General features: G+C 44.2%; 1 protein-coding gene across 12 annotated transcripts in view; it reads right to left on the bottom strand.

Annotated features, from left to right (window-relative positions):
* Window positions 1-20,347, bottom strand: part of Ttll5 (tubulin tyrosine ligase like 5) — a 221,247-nt gene that overhangs the window by 57,756 nt on the left and 143,144 nt on the right. For 9 of the 12 annotated variants that reach the window (XM_052185375.1, XM_052185370.1, XM_052185379.1 and 6 more), the window contains one exon: window positions 8,594-8,674. The exons of the other annotated variants lie outside the window; for them this stretch is intronic. In XM_052185375.1, coding sequence (XP_052041335.1) covers window positions 8,594-8,674 — 81 coding nt within the window. The remainder of the gene's footprint in view (window positions 1-8,593; window positions 8,675-20,347) is intronic. 12 annotated transcript variants of the gene reach the window in all.

The following is a 20,347-nucleotide window of genomic DNA, read 5'->3' on the forward strand; positions in this document are numbered from 1 at the left end:
TTTAGCAAAGAGGCAGGAATTTTTATAGCCCAGCTCTGGGTGGGGGTGGGGGGTGCTCAACTGTGTAACGTAATGAGTGCCACGAAAACTTTCTTGTTTAAGTTTCATGGGGTTAGTTGGATATTATCTCATATTCAAAGCACAAGTCTTTGGGGTTTCTAGATGCACATGCTCTGATGACTGACGGGGCCACGTGCACTGCAGCAAGCTTCCCCTGACTTCTGGCTCCTAAGTTTAATATGTCTCTTCTTCCAACAGCACAAATGGCTCCAACATTCATCTGAAAGTCTACTCCATTTTCATAACCATTCTGCTTTACCAGTTTTCTACCCCAACCAAAATTTTGAGATTGGTTGTTCTCATTAAAATTTTGTGAGATTCTCTGATTCAAAAAGCTTGGGGCATATACTGAATTTGCCCCCCCCCATACTGGTTGCATATTTTCAAATAGTTGTATACACACACATACACACACACATTAGATACCTTGCAACAGTGAAATCATTTATGCTTCATATACACCTTACACTCCAAGCTTGTAGTCCCAGCTACTGAGGAGACGAAGGGAGGAAGAGAGCTGAAGCCAGTTGTTTGGGCACAACTGGGGCCACACTGCAAGACTCTACTATGGCAAGACTGTTTTTAAGTTACAAATAAGCAACCATATGGCATGTTTTTCAAAGTCAGCTTCTTGCTACCAAGATCTCACCTCACTCCCATAACCATTCCAACTGCTAGGCAGTAATGGCTTCCACTCTAACTGCTCTCTCACACCACAGCTTCCCCCACCTCCCAAGGTCCTGTGCTCTCTGGTTTTATATGTAAAGAGCTTGGAGGAAGTTGTAAGGTCCACGGCAACATTTCTTCAGCACACAGGGCAGCACCCTCTTCTAAGGTCCTGGGGTCTTCTAAAAAGAATGATGTCCCAAGACAGGAGGAGGCAGAGGACACTGACAGTCATGCACTTGTGATTCTGGTGTCCATGACCTCTGTCCACCTTACCCTACCATGCAGGGATACCGCCCCTCACAGCAGTGCACCTCTGTGACTGTGCTTTCAGCTGCCTCTGTGATGTGCGGGTGTTGGGAATAGAATAGCACTTAATTAAGTGTGGGTCATGATATTAAGTGTCCAGAATTTTAAGGAATAGTCCTATACTAGGAAAAAATGTGGCGCTGCTCAAAACAAATGATCTTAATGACAAATAGTGGTGCTCTCTGGACTGTGTAGGTATTTAAGGACAGCAGACATTATATTTTCTTCAACTTTAAATTCTTAACCATAAACAAATTCATTTTGACAAATGAAGGAAGCCCTCTAGACGGAAAAGGGCTCCCATGAGGGGACAGAATAACACTGACCACAGGAAGCTGTGTGGAAACCACGTGATCAGGTGCTGCCATGTGATGGATCACCCTGGCCTTAGGGGAAACAAGACTGTTTCTGTACGGAATGAATACTTTGGATTCCATTAAAAATAGCTCTAAGGCCAGCCAGGGGTAGGTCATATTCATAAAGATCAAATGGAAGGTTAAGGGAGGTGTGAGCAGGGACAGATCCCTTACGAGGCCCTTAGTGTATTTAACTGCTCTTTAAGTTTTCTCATCAGCAAGACAGAGATTCAATAGTCTGTCCCATAGAGTTATTATAGGAATTCAAGAGGGAATTCAAGTGGAAGTCAGACAACTAAAAAGAAATAGTCCCACATTAACATTACTATCCTTCTATTCTTTCTCCAACCTGTGATCTCCTTTCACTGCTACCAGATACAAACAGAAAGTGAGTCATTTCGCAGGGCAGAAGCCCCACCCGCTGCTGCAGGGAGCATGGTGCAGTCCTTTGTGACAGCATCAGACTTGAAGTCAAGGGCTGCATGTGCTAAAACAGCCACCTGGACCCCTGCTACACTCACTACAGAAGCAAGTCCATCAAGTCCCTTAAACCTAAAAGCTAATGTCATAATGACTCTGGAAGAAAATACATCAAAATGTCTTTGAAATCATGTGGTCAGCAAAGACTTCTTAGAATGCTAATGTTCTAATTAATAAAAGAAAAGTTGAAATTTTGAACTTTAATAAAATCAAACAAGACATCATTAATGCTCTTGGCATGGTGGGGTGCACCTGTAATCCTGTCACTTGGGAAGAGTCTAGAAACAGCCTTAGTTACATAGTAAGCTTGAATCTAGCCCCACAAGAGACCCTGTCTCAACCAATAAAAGCAAGCAAAGGACATCACTAAAAGAATAAGTAAGCCATACTCTGGGGATGAGTATTTACAGTTCATATAACGTGACAAAGGAATTTTTTAACTTAAATTTTATAATATTTATTTTTTTAATCTTTTATATGTATGGGTAGTTTTTCTGCATGTATGTCTGTCTACTATTTGTGCTGGGTGCCCTCTGCCCTTGGAGGCCTTGAAGCTTCCAGACAGTTGTGCTGCCAGTGATCTTGACTGCTGAGACACCTCTCCAGCCCATGACAAAGAATTTCTACTGTTAATATACAATGTCTGCATTGTTAACTGACCCTAACAACAGAATGAAAACAACTAAAAATGTGATTTGAAAAGATATGAGAGAAAAAATATGAATGTTCAATAAGCATACACGTTCTCAGTATCAGTGGTCATCAGAGAAATTCAAATGGCATTTTGTATTATTATAATGACTACAATTACTGCTGGGTACAGTACTAGATGTCTGTAATCCCAGCACCTGAGAAGCACAAGTAGGGGTCAGGAGTCAAGGCCAGCCTGGGCTACAAGAAACACTTTTTTAATAAACCAATGAACAAAACAGAACAAAACAAACCAGGGACAGGGGCTTGTTTGGTCAAGCACAGTATCAAGTACTGGTGATGGTGTAGATTGAGGGAGACTCTTGTACACTGATACAGGGGATAAAACAATGCAACAGGACACTGTTGGGTCTGTATAAAAGTAAACATGCTTATGAAAAATGAGTTAATTGCTTAAATCAAAGCACATGGCTACCAATAACATTGTAGAAAAATTTCATTGAAATATTTATAACAAGATTTGGAACCATCATTAGGAAATTAGATTAATAATAAATATATATCCATATACTTTAATACTACTTGATTAAATATTTGATTAAATGGCTGAATTACTAAAACAGTCAACAGATAGATGAATGTCAGAAACACTGGATCGGTGAAAGGCAGATCCAGGAGAGAAAACACACTACTAATATGTGGCAAGAGGCACAAAGGCGTGGCACAGAGAGGGACATCCTCACGTGGATCAAAGACCAGGGAACTCTCAAGTATGGTGGAAATATCCCAATTATGTTGTGAACAGATATATAAAAACGCTGAAACTCATTATAGTGAGCATGTAAAAATATTCATGTAAATGATACAAGTAAAAAAAAAATCAAGAAACACAGGAGGAAGAAATACAGGAGGAAGGGGAGTAATAGAAAGCACACACTAGGGAGCATCTGCACTGGGGTGAAGGGCCAGTCCTGAAAAGCCTGCTGAGGACACACAGTGACATTAAAAGACACAGGTGGAGCTGGGCATCAAGGCTTCTCCTTGTAATCCTGGTACTCAAGAGATGAGGCAAACGTATGAGGATTGCTCAGGGTGAGGCTAGCCTGGGGTATGTGAGAATGTATGTGGAAAAGAAAAGAAAGGGCATCACATGCAATTAGAAGCAAGAAGCAAGTCAACAGGTGGTGATGGTTTCACAGTAACACAGCACTGAGGGAGGCTCTGTGAAAACAAGCATTTATTTATGAAATATAACTAACGAGGGACTCAGAACTACTTCTACCAATGGAAAAAAAGTTAAATTGCATTTAGAGACAAATCCAGCAACAGAAAAACAGACCATCCAGTAACAAGTGTTAGTCTTCCTCAACTACATCCTAGATACAATTTGGTAACTGGTCACAGGACAGACTTTGCCTAACAGCTGGATTATAATTGTAAAACAGTTTGTGAGAATGATTCAGGACCATTCGAGGAACATGCTGCACTTAGCCTTTGAGTATGCTCACTGGGTGGGAGAATACTCTTCTTTTCTTTCCCTCCTGTTCTATACCTGTGGAGTTACACCAAGATGGTTTTTCCACAGGAGTGTTAGGACACAGCAGAGGCAGTATCAGAAATACCAAGAGCACACGGGTCTTCTGGAAGTCATGTGACTGTCTGATGACCTACATGTTGGGTTGAAAGGATGTGCTACACAAATTCCTAAGTACAGGCCAAGCTTCCTGTTTGAGAACAGGGAGAAAGCATTAAAATATTTTGTTTATTTTATATGATAAAAGGCTCTTGGGAAAGGATTAAGGAAATAATTCAAGAAACAAAGAAAAAAGAAGTATGTGGATCAAAACCAAAGGATAATGGGTGGATGAGAGAGTTCTGGAGTAGCTGAGGCCTGGGATATGCACCATTCTGGAGAGGAACACAGCCATGTAAAAGACGCAGGGTCCTAGAACAAGACTGCTAGGGTAAATCCTGGCTTTGCTACTAAGCAGTACCTTTAACCTCTTTGTACCTTGATTTCTTCAGATGGGATAAGTATTGAGCCCAGCTCTCCTAGGTGAGTGAAGGGTTAAGTATGACAGCCCATGTTCAACCTTAGCACATACCTGGCACTGTAGAGCAGGTGCTCAATTACTAATGCTCTTCCCACTGAGAGCAAGCCTAAGTCCTTGGGTAGGACAGGAGGGGCAATACAAAAGGGGTACAAGGAGCAAGGGGGGAGCAATGCTACTTTGCAGAGAGGAGAAGTCGATCCAGTCTCCTTACTAAGTACTATACCTGGGTGACAAGGAAGGGACATGGATCTAGTGGGTGCACAAATGGGCTGAAGCAGAATGAGGTGGCACACACACTTTTAATCTCAGCCCATGGGAGGCACAGGCAAGCAGATCTTTGTGAGTTTCAGGGCCTGGTCTGCATATTGAGTTCCAGACCAGCCAGCCCTACAAAGCAAGAACCAGCCTCAAACAAAACAAAGCCAACAAAAGAAAGAAGAAAGGAAAGAGGGCTGAAGCTATGTGAGCTGGAGCAGCACATGCAGTCATGTGTCACTGAGCAGGGCAGCTGCAGAAGGACAGCCCTTGCCTGAGGGGACTTCATGACGGAAGGCTGCTGGCTGGGCCAGGCCAGGGGGAGAATATGCCACCATCTGTAGGGAGAAGCAATTAGAAATGGAGACTTTCAGTCTTCTCAGCTCTTCACCCAAACCAGAATTAGGAGCAGCGGCCATACCCCTTACACCTTTGCAAAAGGAATGCTCTCAGTTTTGGTTGTTAGTTTCTTTTTTTAATAGAATAAAAGTGGTAAGTTCTCAATGTCTTAAACTGTAGAAACACAAGAAACTCAACTTGACCCAACCCCCCAAAAATGCCAATCGGCAATTTTGTCAATAATTTTTGTTTTTTAAATACAGGGACACATTAAGTAGTCTAGGGTGGCCTGGAACTTGCATTCTTTCTGCCTTGGCCTCCAGGCCTGAGCCACTATGTTGGGCTTACCAATGTTTTGCCAGTTCTTCCATTTCATAAGCAGTCTGTTATACTCAGCCTATCTGAATCTGTAAGCCTTCTTCATAATTGAATGTTTGAATTCATAATTTTCCTTCATGAAATTCACAGAGAATAGTAATTCTGGTCTTTAAATCATTCTAAATCCTGATTGCCACCCAAGATAAATCATTGATAAAAATGGGACATTAGTTATCCAATAGCACAGTCTCAGGTCTTAATTACCAGTTGCAGACTGGCTGGCTATTGGATAGTTACCCATTTAGTTATAAATATTAATGATGACATTTTCTCATTCACATTTCTCTTCAGTGCGCATGAGATTTCATTATGCTTAACCCTAAAATGACTCCCAGCCATCTTTTCTGTCCCAGTCTTCCCTCACTAGAGTAATTCTACAGTGAAGGGAATGGGGTTAGTCTATCATAACTTAGTTTCCTCATGAATCAGGGCTGGGCTGACACGATTCCCTTTCTCTTCTCCACGAGCTGCGAAATCATCGGGGGCACTAATCTGTTATATTCTGACCTGCAGCTGACATCTCAATTACTAGTTTATATATTCAGCATCTAATTTATCTCCATCTCTTCTCTTCCTTTCCCAGCGTCTGAGCTCCTTCCCTTCACATTAATCACGCAGTGAGTCACTATCTCAAACTCTGAGACATAAATCAGGTATCAGCAGTCATAAGAACTGCTTCTTTCCACATAGTAATTCAACAGAGAAAGATGGATTGAACAGCCTGACTCGCAGTGAGTTTCATTGTCCCCGAATTAATATTTGGAATCAGACCAAGATGTGCCCCGAAAACGAAAGATGATTGTATGTCAATTAGCACTTGGAAAATAAATGTGGCTCCTACTGCTTCCTGCACGCACATCTTAGCAGAAAGCTGGAAGCAAGGCAGGGAAACACTGAAACGAGGTGGTTCAAAACTAAGCCCTCACCCATCCCACCTTCAGAGCCAGAAAAAAAAATTAAGAGAATTAAGACCATGAGCAGAATCCAAATGAGGCCCTAATATAAAGCAGAATGACACACAGCAGAGGGGAGGCTTCAGATCCCTCCCTCAGGGGAGAGGCATGAGTAGAGTCGGGAAGCTGTCTCTGGTCTGCTTTGGCTAACTGCTTTGATTTTATTAAATAACTGTGCGACAATGACATGACTTTGGGAAGAATACAATGAGGCATCATGTCAAAATGCTGGGAGTTGATAAGCCTGTCCTTTTAAAGTACAGCGAGATCACAGCCAGCTGGACCTGACAATGAATACGGAATGTGAACCAGACCTCTGCTGTCTCCACACCCCTTCCACCCCATGATTGATGGAACTCAGGAGGAGGAAATAAGGGCAGAGTTGGACTTCGTGAGTCTGGCAGAGACTCTGGGAGCAAGTTTCATGGAACACAAAACTAGACATAAAACCAAACCTTTCAAAGGTTAAGTTTACAGCCCTCCTCTAGAAGACTTATGCGGGGTTCTGGGAGCCAGCCAGTTATGTAGATAGTGACTCCTGGATCCTTTATCTATTAGCTTTCTGGATACGAAAAGACAGACTGATCCTTTGCCTTATGATCAAGAAATGTCTTGTCTTTGATCCAGCTCTTTATTTTGGCATAACCAGTACACCACATGAATACCACATGAACCCTAAAAAATGTAGCTGTGAACTAAAAAAGAAGTGAGCAAAGAGTGACCTTTAAGATGGCCACAGGAGAACTCCCCACACCAGTTCCTTCAACAAGACAGCCCAGCTCAGCAGGACTTCTGTCAACTAGCGGGAAAGGGCTGATGTCTTAGGGCAGTAATTGTGACACACACAAGCACAGCTGGCCCTCATAAAGCTGGGCTGCCTTCTCCTACCTTCCACGCCCTGCAGAGACAAGCCAGGAAAAGCTTTCAGAGTGAACGTGAATGTGCAGACTGTCTAGCGCAACTGGCACCCTCGTTCTAAGAACTTTCACACTGACTTGTTGTAGTTAGGTTCTAACCCAGTATACACAAACATCTTGCAAAAGTTGTCAAAGTGGGGAATTCTAGCCCCATGGCCTCAGCCTGGTTCCCTTCATGTCTCTTCTTCCCCCCAAGAAATACAACAGCAGGCAACTTGGCACTGTCAAGTTCACAGCTTTTCTGGCCCCACTGACCTGCCTCTGTCCTTTTCTTTCAATCAGCCAAAGGAAATAAAGCACAACCCTAAAGACTTTACCTATTGTCTTCATTTTCTCTACCTGTCCTTTTTTTCCCCTTTATATCTCATGAAAAATTCATAAACACAAACACTAAAGCACTAGGGAAATCATAAAACAGGAAATGTTCTAAGGAAGTAGAATGGCCAAAAGGTGCTAAAATGTCACTTCTGATCAAGGTTTTTTTCTATTGCAGTTGAGAGTGAACCACTTCCGGGAGCCTGAGCTAAGCCACCCCCAGCACACACAGCAGAAGCAACCCTTCACCAACAGCATGTGGCATAGCTACAACTGCATATAGTCTGCTATGTCAAGACATGTTTACTAAAATTTGATGGATATTTTCTAGAAAGGCTAGATCAAGGCCAAAGCTGACATGAAATGGGGGCAACCTGCCTCAGGATCAGACCTTTGAAAACACATGGTCTCACTTATTGCTGTTTCTACTGTTTACCTAGTTACTTCTACCCAATAACACATGCTTACTGGGTGATTCTCCCAAGTTGAATCACCGACAAAGTAGTTAAGAACATGGATTCTGCCACCTCATTGACGGGTTTGCATTCTGACAGTTGCTCACAGATCCTTTCTGGAAAGTCACTTTAGAAGTCAATGAACTCTTGAAATGTTCAGATAGTTGCTGGGACAAAGTGAAAACTACTGGCAGAGCAAGATGTTGGTGGTGCACGCCTGTAATCCCAGCACAGACTGTGCTGGGAGGCAGAGGCAGGCACATTTCTGAGTTTGAAGCCAGCCTGGTCTACAGAGTGAGTTCCAGGACAGTCAGGGCTATACAGAGAAACCCTGTCTTGAAACCCCCCCCCCCCCCCAAAAAAAAAACCCTACTGGCAGGCAGGAAGCATCAAACTACCTCTTACCTATTGTTCTTACTTGCATTCCTCAGACCAATTGGAAGAGGCATTATGCTATTTGATAAGCAGAGCTCTCCCACGCCTGACCTAGGGAAGCAAATGAGCTTTAGTTTGGAAGCAATAAATGAGGACAGAGTATGCACTCAAGGACTGAAGCCAAAGCTCCACGTTCAGACACTGTACTTGGGGAGAAACACAGTGCTCTTTGACTTGAGGCCTGATTCCCATGCTTGGAGCCCAGAAATGATACAGAGCCCAACAGGGACATCTTTTATTACCTCTCTTTGTGATATGCTTTTCCTGATCATGGTTTCTCTCTAGAATGCTAGCTATTAAACTGTATGCTTAGCTTACTGATGAAATAGCTGATGACAGTTAAAAGGCCCATTGATCAACACCTGCACAGCTTAGGCTATTGTAAAAATGAGAGGACCAGATCCCACACAATTTCCATTCCCTAGAGTCAGAAGGGTTCCCTTATAACACAGACATGCCCTAATTTGCCCTACCTAGTGGTTCAAATCTGTGCCAGTGAGTTACATCGAGGGGAATGAGCATGCAAAGCAAGCAGACATTAACCCATGTGGTAAATATATGTTACATGTTCAGTTAGCATGTTTAGGCTACTGATAGCTTCTGCCCATACACATGGCTTCTACTTGGAGGCAAGTGAGCAACTGTGCAGCTCCATTGGCAATGATAAAGGTATGGATGCTGCTAAACTATATGTTCTACTAAATCTGAACTCACTTGTTCATATACAGTTGTTTCCCAGAGGCCACCATCGGCAATTTATTTTTAGAAGTATCCACTCTCCTTTGCATCGCTGACAAATATCCCCACCTCTTCTTTGCACAGCATCATCAACAAAGAGGTCTAAATGCTCTGAAACGTCATCAGGTAAAGACTAATACTTACTTCCCTCCTTGCTTCTAAAGGGAGGGGAGTTACAGCAGTGCAAAGAGTGTGAGCTTTCACACCAAAAAGGGTAGGGCTCAGACGCCTGTCCCATCATGGTATGTGACCAAGGACAAATCCTACCACCTGTAAGGCTCTTTAAACAGTCACACAGGAAGAATTCAGTGCTTACATTACAGCCATTTTCAGTAATAAATATGATAAAGGGAATAAAGCACAGATGTAGCATAAAGTCAGCCTTAATATTATTAATTTATGTCAGTCAATATTAATCTTCTTTTCCTCTCCTGCCTTTCTGTTCCCCTTTTGAAAATGACAAAATACAACTTATCAAAATTGCTCGAAAAATTCCAATAAATATCAAATAATATGTAATATTTATTGGAATTTTTGGAGCAATTTTGATAAGTTGCATTTTGTCATTTTCAAAAGAGGAACAGAAATAATATATAATATTATTTGATATTTGTGCCCATAATAATATAGGGCACATCAAATAATATAAGATTAATCAACATGGCTTTAATGTTTAAAACACATCATGAAATATGTAAGTACTAAAAAGTGTAAAGAAAGGAAAGTGTGCCCACAGCTACCTGCAAGCATCGCAAGCGTGTTAGTGTGTTTGCTTGGATCTTGTCCCAGAACATGGCGGTTAAATTATTCTGCTTTTATCATTTTAATGCCAATGCCAACACATAATGGACACATTTAGGTAAGTATGAAACATTTACTTTTCAGTTAAGAAAAAAACTCCTGCCACTGCCCACAAAGTTGGCCTCTATGCTCGAAACAAGACACTACTAGCTTTAGCTTCAGAAAGCAGGAGAAAGGGGACAACTTTCTATGAACGAAAGTCAAGGAAGGCTTTCAGATAGACAGGACATTTGATCTTGGTCTCGAAAGATGAACAGAAATTTGTCAGCTGCAAAAGATATTCCAGCCAGCGTGACTAGCAGCCAGCAGAGCCCAGAACAGGAGGAAAGCCAACTGGCCACACAGACAGTGTGGCAGGAGGGCAGACTCCATCAGTCAAGCTCGTAGGATGCAGCTCTCCCACGTGTCAGAACGGCAAATGTCATTGGTTGACATCGCCATGCGAGTACCATACAGAAGAGAAGCCTGAACACAGCACTCACACTCTAGCAGTGAGAATGCCGTGAAAAGGATGGGAAAACTGCAGCCTGGGAACTGCAAAGGACACAGCAAGGCCTACTGCTCAGGTCTTACTTCCCCCACCACCACCGTGAAAACATTCTAAATGTGTGACCATTCTGCCTCCATCTATTCCTCTTCCTTGTTTGTTCCATAGCAAGTTGTTGGCAGAGGTAACATCATTCTAATTATAGTTGAGAAAATGAAGGCTTCAGTCATGTCTGCAACTGCATAGAGGAAGTGAGAGTGATTCTTTGGGAGCCTAAATCCATATGACATCACATTTATAATAAGTCACCAAAAATTAGGATGTAAAACAGACAATGCCCAGGGGTTTCTAGCTATCATTGCCATAGGAGGAATACTAAAATTATTCAAAGACCCACACTGACATACTCAAATGATTTCTGGCAAAGGTCCAAATCCAACAAAAGTGAACTTTTAAGAGTCACTGGATTACAGATAGAATAACTGTACATACATAGACAAAAATAAACTCTAGGCTACACTTTACAGTTTATTAAAAAAATTAATTCAGGGGGGAGCATGGACTCAACACAAAATCTGCAACCATCCCAAAGATGCTTTTAAAAAATCATTTCAGTAGGTGTGGCTTATAGCCTGTAATCCCAGTACAGTACTCAAGAAACAATGCTTAGAGGAATGCAAGCTCTAGCTCAACCCATCTCAAAAACTAAACAAACAACAGCAGCAAGTTTTAAAAAAGACGACAGCATCTGGGTTAAGTACCCCACAAGTGTAATGATGTGAGGATGAAGGGTGGACACCGGGCACCACGCTGAGTGTCATCTCACTCAAACCCTTAGGACTCCTGGATGTGAGAACCAGTGGGCCTGTGAGCCTGGCCCCTGCAGTAGCTGCTGCTTCATCACTGCATGGCCTCGTGTGCTTCCACTGAAAAGGGAATTATTGGCTGGGCAGTGGTGGTACAGGCCTTTAATCCTAGCTCTCAGGAGGCAGAGGCACACAGATTTCAGTGAGTTCTAGGCCAACCTGGTCTATTGAACTAGTTGTAGGGATAGCCAGGGCTACACAGAAAAACCTTGTCTCAGAAAACCAAAAAGAAAAAAAAGGGGGGGGGATTATTTTGCATACAAATCAAGGTTTCTTTTTTCCTCTTTCTTGTGAAAAATGGACCTTGTCTGTTTTTGAGGCAGTGCTTCCCTGTGTTGACTAGTTTCCAACCTGCTATGTAGCCCAGGCTGGAATCCTATCTCTGCTTTCCTAGTGTTGTGATAACAGGCACATACCATCATCCCTGGCCACAAGACAGGCATCTGAGGGTGTGTGGACAGAGTGACTCTAGGAGGCACATTAGTAACTTGGTTTTATTTCTCCTCCTTGGATGAATGGCTGGGCAGAAGCCAGGTGCCCATTCTTGCTCTTCTGAAGTCAAAAGTGCGAGGCGAGCCCATACACTAGCTCTTCTGAATGCCTGTTTTACCGTGGCCAGTCTGAAGGCCCAAGACTCCAAACACAACCCTCCTGTCCACTGGTGCGACAACAATTTTGGATTAGAGGGTGTTCAAGAGATGGGTTATAGCTAATCAAAAGTGTCCCATGAGCATTCTTCAGTCTCCTCAAGAAAGCATCAACATGTAAAGCTGGAAAACCATTGGTCAACAGACTACCAGCTGCCCATAGGGGAGGGGAAGGCAGCCTAAGGAGACTCAGTTTGTGTGTCTCACTCTTCTGCCCCACCTGCCTTCTGAAGCCTTGCTGGCCAGGGCTTACAGAAACTGCTCATGTGCAAGACTCCTCTCTGGAGAACATCACCTCTGCAGGCAGGGAAGGGTTAAAGCACTTCCTAGCCGTGGCTCTCTGTTGGGTTTACAGGAAGAGTGAGGATACCTCTTAGCCAACATTTGCTTCCAATTACTGGGAGTAATCTCCTTCCTCTCTTTCCCCAGCCCCCACCCTTTCTACCTTTTCCATGTTCTATATTAAAAATATATCCAACCAGTCCTTCGTCTTTAATATTTTCCTTAAGCTTTGTTCACTCAGCTGCCTGGGCTCACTGACTTTCCTGGTTAATGAGGAATCAGAGATGATTAGGTTCCTTGGACAAAATCAGTCAGAGCAGAACCAGGAGAGAAAGCACTCGGAGCCAGGACTGAACCAGGGAAGCTCTACATTCTCAATAGATTAAGACGAGGGCCTGCTGGACCCTTTACCTCTGGCTTCCTGCCCATAGCATGCACCCTTACCACTGCTATCTCTGAAGGTACGGTCTTTTTTTCCCTAAGTCTGCCATCACTAAAAATGAGAGGTATAAGCATGGTCCAACAGAACAGCTGGAAATCTCAATGGTAGGAGACACAGGTGGGGGTGCAGAGAGCAGGGTGGGCTTCAGTTCTCCTGGCTGGGACACTTTCTCTGGAGGTCAGTTTCACAGTAGCTATAAAATGTTCAAGTGAATATATATCACTGGACATAACAATCCCGCCTCCTAGATTTGATGCTAGAGACATAACACATTTACACCAACAAAAGCTTCATGACCTTGGAGCTGGCAATGGTGCCTCAGATCTGACTCTAAGGTCACATACAAAAAGAACAAAAGTAGACAAACTGTATTCCATCTGAATTAAAAATGTTTGTATATAATACACAATTACACTGTTGAGATGCTTCAGTGTTAGGAGCACCTGTGCTCTTGCAGATGGCCTGAGTTTGCTTCCTAGCACCCACAAGGCAACCAACACTGCCACTCGGGTTCCAGCAGGTCTGACCAGCACATGCATACATAGGCATACATGCAGACCAAATACCCATACACATGACAAACAAAAGCAAAACAAAAGCTAAACCCAACAAAACCCTTTGTTGGAGCCCCATCATTCCTGCAACTCTCTGTACAGATGAGGCTAGCTAATTCACAGAGATCTCTGCCTCTGCCTCCTCAGCACAGGGATTAAAGGCGTGCACTACCACCCCTCAATAAATAAATCTTTAAAAAGTTTCACTGTTCAAAAGGGAAGAAGGCAATCCATAGAATGGACAAATGTTTATATAGGAATTAATAAGCAAATGTAAGAATAAAGCAAAGCTGATTTAAAGTGAGCAAAGGAGGCGACAAGACACATGACAGCGGGCACACTCGTGAGAAGATGCTCAACAGCCTAGTTACCAGGGAAACGAGAACCAAAAGTATAAGACACCTGCTCATACGTACTAGGATGCTTACAATCACAGGACAAAGTCACAAGGTGCTGAGGATAAGGAGGGCATTCCTGTGGGACCATGGCCTCACAGGGGGACTAAGAACCAGCATGGTAGCCATGAAAACAGGATAGTAGGGCCTCAAAATGACACTACCCAGTGGCAGGTTTCCCCAAGGCCAAGGAAAGCCCAGACCACTTCTACAAGGGTATGGCACTGCCGACAGGGCTGAGGAGGGACACCTTGCCTTTTCCCTGAGCACACCCATTACCTGTGTGTCCCATCAAGGGTGAAGAGGTTTGGTTGTCCTGTTCCTGCACAGAAACAGACCAGTGCTCTCCAATGTACCAGCTCAAGGTGTCTGTCACCACTGGGGAGCCAATGGCTACTTCAATCATGTTAACTGTGTCAAGGAGGTGAAACTGGCTCCTTAGGGCCATTGTCTTGACTTCCTTTTACCACACAAGGGCCCATGTTGAAAACACCAGTATTCAGCAGAGCCCCACAGCATCCCTGGAAGGGTACATAGTCTCCGTGGTTCAACACTGGTGTTCTTGACTGCAACCTGAGTGCACTGGCAACACCTTGGCCCCTGTGCTTGGAAGCTATTGTGACGGCCAGTACTAAAGGCCATCTATAGATATACCACTCTGAATACACCTGGTCTCATCTAATGACTGCTATACCACAGCCAGTAGTCGTTCTGTCCTTAGTACCAATATTACCAGGACCACCTCCAATTTCATCTCTGACATCAATGGACACATGACCCCTGACCTCTGGAATGAGAAAGTATTAAGTGTTCCTATCAGACTACCTCATAAAAGACTCTCTGGCTCTGCGGCCATCAGCTAGTGTTTTTATATAAGAAAAAAAAAATAATCCTGAGGAAAAAAGCCGTAAGCATCACATAATCCAGTAATTCCATTTCCAGGTATGCTCTCCAAATAATCAGAAGCAGGGGGACCAAAAGAGACCTGTGTTCCTCCACATCTATTCGCAGCAGCCAAACCCGTATGTAGACCAGCCGTGTAGACATGTGTTATTTATAAGGATGAACCTTGAAGGTATAATGCTGAATGAACAGGTCATGCAAACACTTAAGAAATTCCACCAGTATCAAGAGTAGTCAAACTAGCAAGACAGAAAGCAGAACAGGAGTTCTAAAGGGGAGGGGTGGAGAGTGAGGGAAACTATTCAGAGACACCTTCCAGTTTTACGGAATGAAATAAAACTATGGCTACAGATGATGCGATGTTGCAGAGTGAATGTCTTAACTGTACACTTAGGAATGGTTAAAATACCAAGTTTTATGTTGTTTTGGTATCAAAAAAATTAAATTAATTTCATGTTATGTCTATTTTATAACAATGAGAATTAATTAAATACTATTGAGAACTTGTAACTGCATGCTAGACCCCGGAAGCTCTTGTGGCTCTACCTTACTCTCTGTTGAATCGTCTTCTGAGGAAGCCAACATTAGCTGTAAGCTGAACAGAAAGCCCTGTGGAAAAGTCCAGGTGATGAGATGCCGGGGCCTCTTGCCCACAGCAAGAGCAAGCAAAAACTCCACCTGAAAAGAGCAAGCCATCCAGAAATGGACACAGACACAGAACCAGGCCTCAAGCCCCGGAGAAGCAGCAGCTGGCCCAGCCTTCTCTGCATGCTCCTGACTGGGTCACGGGGAAGCCAAGTCAGAACCACGTGGCTGAGCTGTTCCTCAACTCCCCACCCACAGAATGGAGACAACAAACTTTTATTGTTATAGATTAACTTGGGAAGGAAAGGAACCAGCTTTAAAGCACTGTCACTGTAGCAGCCTGCTACCCTTTGGGGTACAGTTTAGGGTACAGTAATGTTACTGGCTAAAGCTGGAGGCAGGCGGCTCTCAGCGGTTCTGGACTTAGCAACCTCACAAGTGTGTGATGTTTGGTCAGCTTTTAGCATACATTTAAGCTGCATTTTTGTTTCTTTTGGTACCTTTCCCACTCAGCATGGCCCCAGCAGTCCCCTAACTACATGTTTCAGTTTCAGTACAGTGTTCAGCCGTGTGTATCACACAAAACATCTAGCTGGTTGGCTCTTGTGGTATAGGGTGGGGCTGGGCATGTTTGTAATATTTATGAAAGGAAGTATGACATCAAGCTAGTGCCAAATATAGAATGTACATTTATTTGGTACTGAAACAACTTTGCCTGTGAGCACGGTGGAGTCATACCAGGACAGACCTGGTGCCAGAGACTGGGCCAGGGAGTTGCACAGCACAGCTCTTCCACATGCTGGTGGCCCAAGCTCTGCTTTCATACTGAGTCCAATTCAGGAACTCACGAGGCTAAGGACTTTTATTGTCTTTTAATCTCTTTGGTTGTGTTGCCCGGAGTTTAGTTATGTGGACTGTGAGGGAGGCAGCTGCTGCCACACCTGGGCCGACTATGCTTTAAGGAACATTACCAGAGAAAGCCCTGTCTCCGGCTCAGGGCCAGCAGGCTGCCTGATGGGTCTGCTTAAAGAATCTGATGTGATCTTCATAAAGAAAAAAACTGATTTTTAAAAAGTCATAGTGGAAGTTCTAAAGTCAGGCTAGGTGCTTGCCAACAAATGAATGGATAAAGAAATGCAATAGAAACACTTTTATTAACAAAGAACACCAGAAAATCTAAATTTAACCATGTGCGCGCGCATGTACACATTTTCACACACTTGCATATGCTCTCATACACTCAGATACACACTCATACACACACACAGAAAAAAAGGTAAATGAGGGGATGAAGGAGGAGGGGTAAAGGAGAATAGTGTGAGAGTTGGGAGAATAAACATGTGGGAGATAATACATATGAATAAAGATGATATAGATAAATTAAAATGTCATAATGGTATGCACTCACTAATAAGTGGATATTAACCTAGAAAACTGGAATACCCCAAACATAATCCACACATCAAATGAGGTACAAGAAGAAAGGAGGAGTGGCCCCTTGTTCTAGAAAGACTCAGTGAAGAAGTATAGGGCAAAACCAGAACGGGGAAGTGGGAAGGGGTGGGTGGGAGGACAGGGGGAGAGAAGGGGGCTTATGGGACTTTCGGGGAGTGGGGGGCTAGAAAAGGGGAAATCATTTGAAATGTAAATAAAAAATATATTGAATAAAAAATGTCATAATGAACCCCATTATTTGTATGCTAACTAAAAATAGTTTAAGAAATAAAATTATGTCATTTTCAGCAAAAAATGATAAAACTATAGATTACTGTGTTAAGTAAAATAAGCCAGGCTCAGATAAATATCATGTTTTTTTTTCTCTCTCATATGTAAAACAAAGATTTTCAAAAGAAGTAGAAGGGAGAAGCTCTTGGGAAGGGAAGGGCACTAGGGAGCAAAGAACAGGAGAGGGTAACGGAGAGCGGCACAGTTAATGCACCTGAGGTAAATGTCTAAGCACGTCATATTGAAATCTGTTCATTAATGAGAAAAGAAAACAAGTGGTGGGAGGTTAGGGAAGTAGCTTAGTGGCAGAGAAATTGTTTGCCTGGCATGCCCAGATCCTGGTTCAATCTGCCCCAACCCCAGGAACAGATGTAAAGCCAGGCACAACGACACACTCATAACCCCAGCACATAGAAAGGAAGGCCAGACTATGCTGTGGGACCCTGTTTCAGGCAAGAATGAGAGAATGGTGGGGTTGGGGAAGAGGGTCATCTGGAGAGGGGAAGAAAGAGGGGGAGATGGGGATGGGTTGCGGCTTCTTGTGATAGGACGCTGAAACATTAGATAGGGAGCTGTCTAGATGTAAGCCTAGGCCATGTCTGTGAACGCACTGTTTGAACTCATTCAGCATACACAATGAATGAAGATTACATGTGAGTCACTTCATTCAGGGATAAGAGTAGAAGTGTGTGTGTGTGTGTGTGTGTGTGTGTGTGATAATCTCAAAGGAGGTAGTAGAGGAAAAGTACATAAATCTAACTATAGTATGGCAGAAATGCTATAGCTGCAGCATATGCTCTGCCTGTGAGGATAACAGATGACAGAGAAAAGCTTCAGAATTGGGTCGCTCCATCTGAAGAGAGGAGACCTGGAAACTGGCTCCGTGAGAGGCTACCACAGGGCTGGCTCCTGGCCTCGTCGTTCTGCAGGTGTGAGAATGTGCATCACCTCCTTGATTTCTGAGTTGCACCCTGTCACACCTACAGAACTGCAGACAGCCGGCATGGGATGCTCTTCCTGTTTGCTCAGCATGTACTCAATGCAGAAGTAGTGCTATGCATCGTGTTCTCATTTTCTCCTAAGAACAACTGTGACAAGGAAACATTTACCTTGTTCTTAGAGATAAGAATATTAGCTTCAAAGAACTTATCCTTAAAAAGGAGGAATCCAAATTGGGTTATCTCTAAAATACAAGGCCTCAAGCCATGTTTGGAAGTGAGAATTCAGGATTTCAAAATAAGAGAATCTGAAATTACTCAAGCCAGACTATGGTGCTAAAAATGATATACTTATTTATCCCATTTTTTCTTAAGGAAATGCTTCAAAGTAATATTCTGTCTCTCTTGGTGTGTGTGTATATGTGTGTGTGTGTCTGTGCGTACGCGCGCACACACACACACACACACACACACACTGTGTTATGTGTGCACGTGTTTGTATGTGTGTGTGCTGTTAAGAGGCACTGAACATCAGAATCTTGATAGGGGTTGCGGCCTTTCCAGATGAAAGGTCAGAATTTAGAGAAAGGAAGATAGATATCAAGAAAAAGGGTGCCACGGGCTGAGGGTCACTGGATTTGGGGAGCATCTTACAGAGAAGCCAGGGCAGGAAGAGGGCAGGAGGAGTAGGCACACTGATGAAGGTGTGTGCTTGGCTGAGGAAGGAAGAATGAGGGGCACCGTGCCTATGTGAGCACTAGGGGAGACAGCGGTCGGTCACACTGAGGAGTCTGCTGAGAGGGCAACTACAGCTGCCCTCAGCTCAGAGCCTGGCAGGCAACTCTGCTGGGAAAAGACCTGAGGGTTAAAAGAGAACTCAGCCTGGCTCAGCAGGAAAGGGAGGCAATAGAAAACAATGGCCTCACAGGTCTGAGGAGGCGCTGGCAGGCCCCTGGATAGTGATGATAGGAAGTGCCTGGAATGGACCACTCCAGGCTTTAAACACTTGCCAAGCTAACCTAGTAACTCTACCCCGTGGAGTGACTCAGCAGGAGGTTAGTCTGTACAGCAGCATCAGTATAAACAAGCAGGGCCGCTTTACAGGGCGAGCTGCTAGAGATGTGAGCTGCTAGAACTGAGAACACCGAGTGGGCAGGGCTTATAGCTCAAAGAATATTTATGGGTAGGATCTCTTTAGAACCTTTAGAATCTCCCGTCATTTTTCCTTGGCAAATTTTGGCTTATATTTTGTCTGGTGATTTGTCCCAAGTGAGGAAGTCCCAGGCGGATCTGGGCCCGAAGTCTATCTGGGCCTGATGTCTAGGTCTTCCCAAGTCCAGCTGCAGGGTTCTCTGGGTAGATATAAAATATAATCCTTCCCTTCAACAAGCTTTATCTCAGGAATGGAAAACAAAGGAGACTCTGCAAAGGAACATCTGCACAACCACACCCAAGTGGGATCCAGGGCAGAAGCACAGCCTGGAGGGGCTGAAGCCTGTGGGTTAAAATGGTGCCCGTGCGTGCCACCCGCTGGGCGGGCATCGGGCTGTGAGAAGCTGCGGGACCCTGCTCCGGGGGTGAGGCGCAGTCTGAGGTCCCTGGGGAACTGGCCAGAGTTGAGCTCATGGGTTCCCAGGCCGCACGGAGGCCAAGGATGACAGGTTCTAAGGGAAAAGGGCAGGAGAAGAGCTCTGGCTGGTTCCTGTGGGGAGAAGAGTATTTTTGGCATACTCAGTGGTGGGTGGCTTGGCTTGGCGGAACTGGTGTCTGAGAGCGCAGGGAGGCCTTTATAGGAAGACCAGCTCCATTGTTCCCATAGAGGGTCTCGATGAGAAGAGGCAGCCCATAGTTTGAAAGCATTTCTTGTCATGTGGTGAGTTGTGAGGAGTGAAACCATACCCCACTTTCTCAGGGCAGGCCTGAGGGTAAATATCTTTTGCAGGGAGGAGTGTCTGGGAAGGAGAGTTTAATTGACTAAGCCCTTCAGGGCTTTAGGTACCTCATTAAAATGGAGATCTGTCGAGGCCACTTGACTGATGGTCACTGAATTATGGAGAGCTGAGGCCTAGTGTCCAGAGCCTGGTGCCTAGGAGCGTGGCAAATGTCTTCATACCTTGCAGAATCATCTCCTGCTGGGTCACTGGGGTTTAAACCTAGCTTGACCAGAAAACAGGCTGCCTTTCACGTCCCACAGAAGCCTGGGCTGAGAAAGGACTGGCTCAGCAGGAGAGCATGGGAGAGAACAGTGCGCACTGCACCTGGCCTCTGAACCTACTCCATCCCTGTCCCCAGAACAGCTGCGGCTACCCGTCAACACACATCTACTGCTGGCATCATGCTAGATGATGAAGAGCCAGGGGT

This window comes from Apodemus sylvaticus, chromosome 6 (assembly GCF_947179515.1).
Source record: "Apodemus sylvaticus chromosome 6, mApoSyl1.1, whole genome shotgun sequence".
NCBI lineage: Eukaryota > Metazoa > Chordata > Mammalia > Rodentia > Muridae > Apodemus > Apodemus sylvaticus.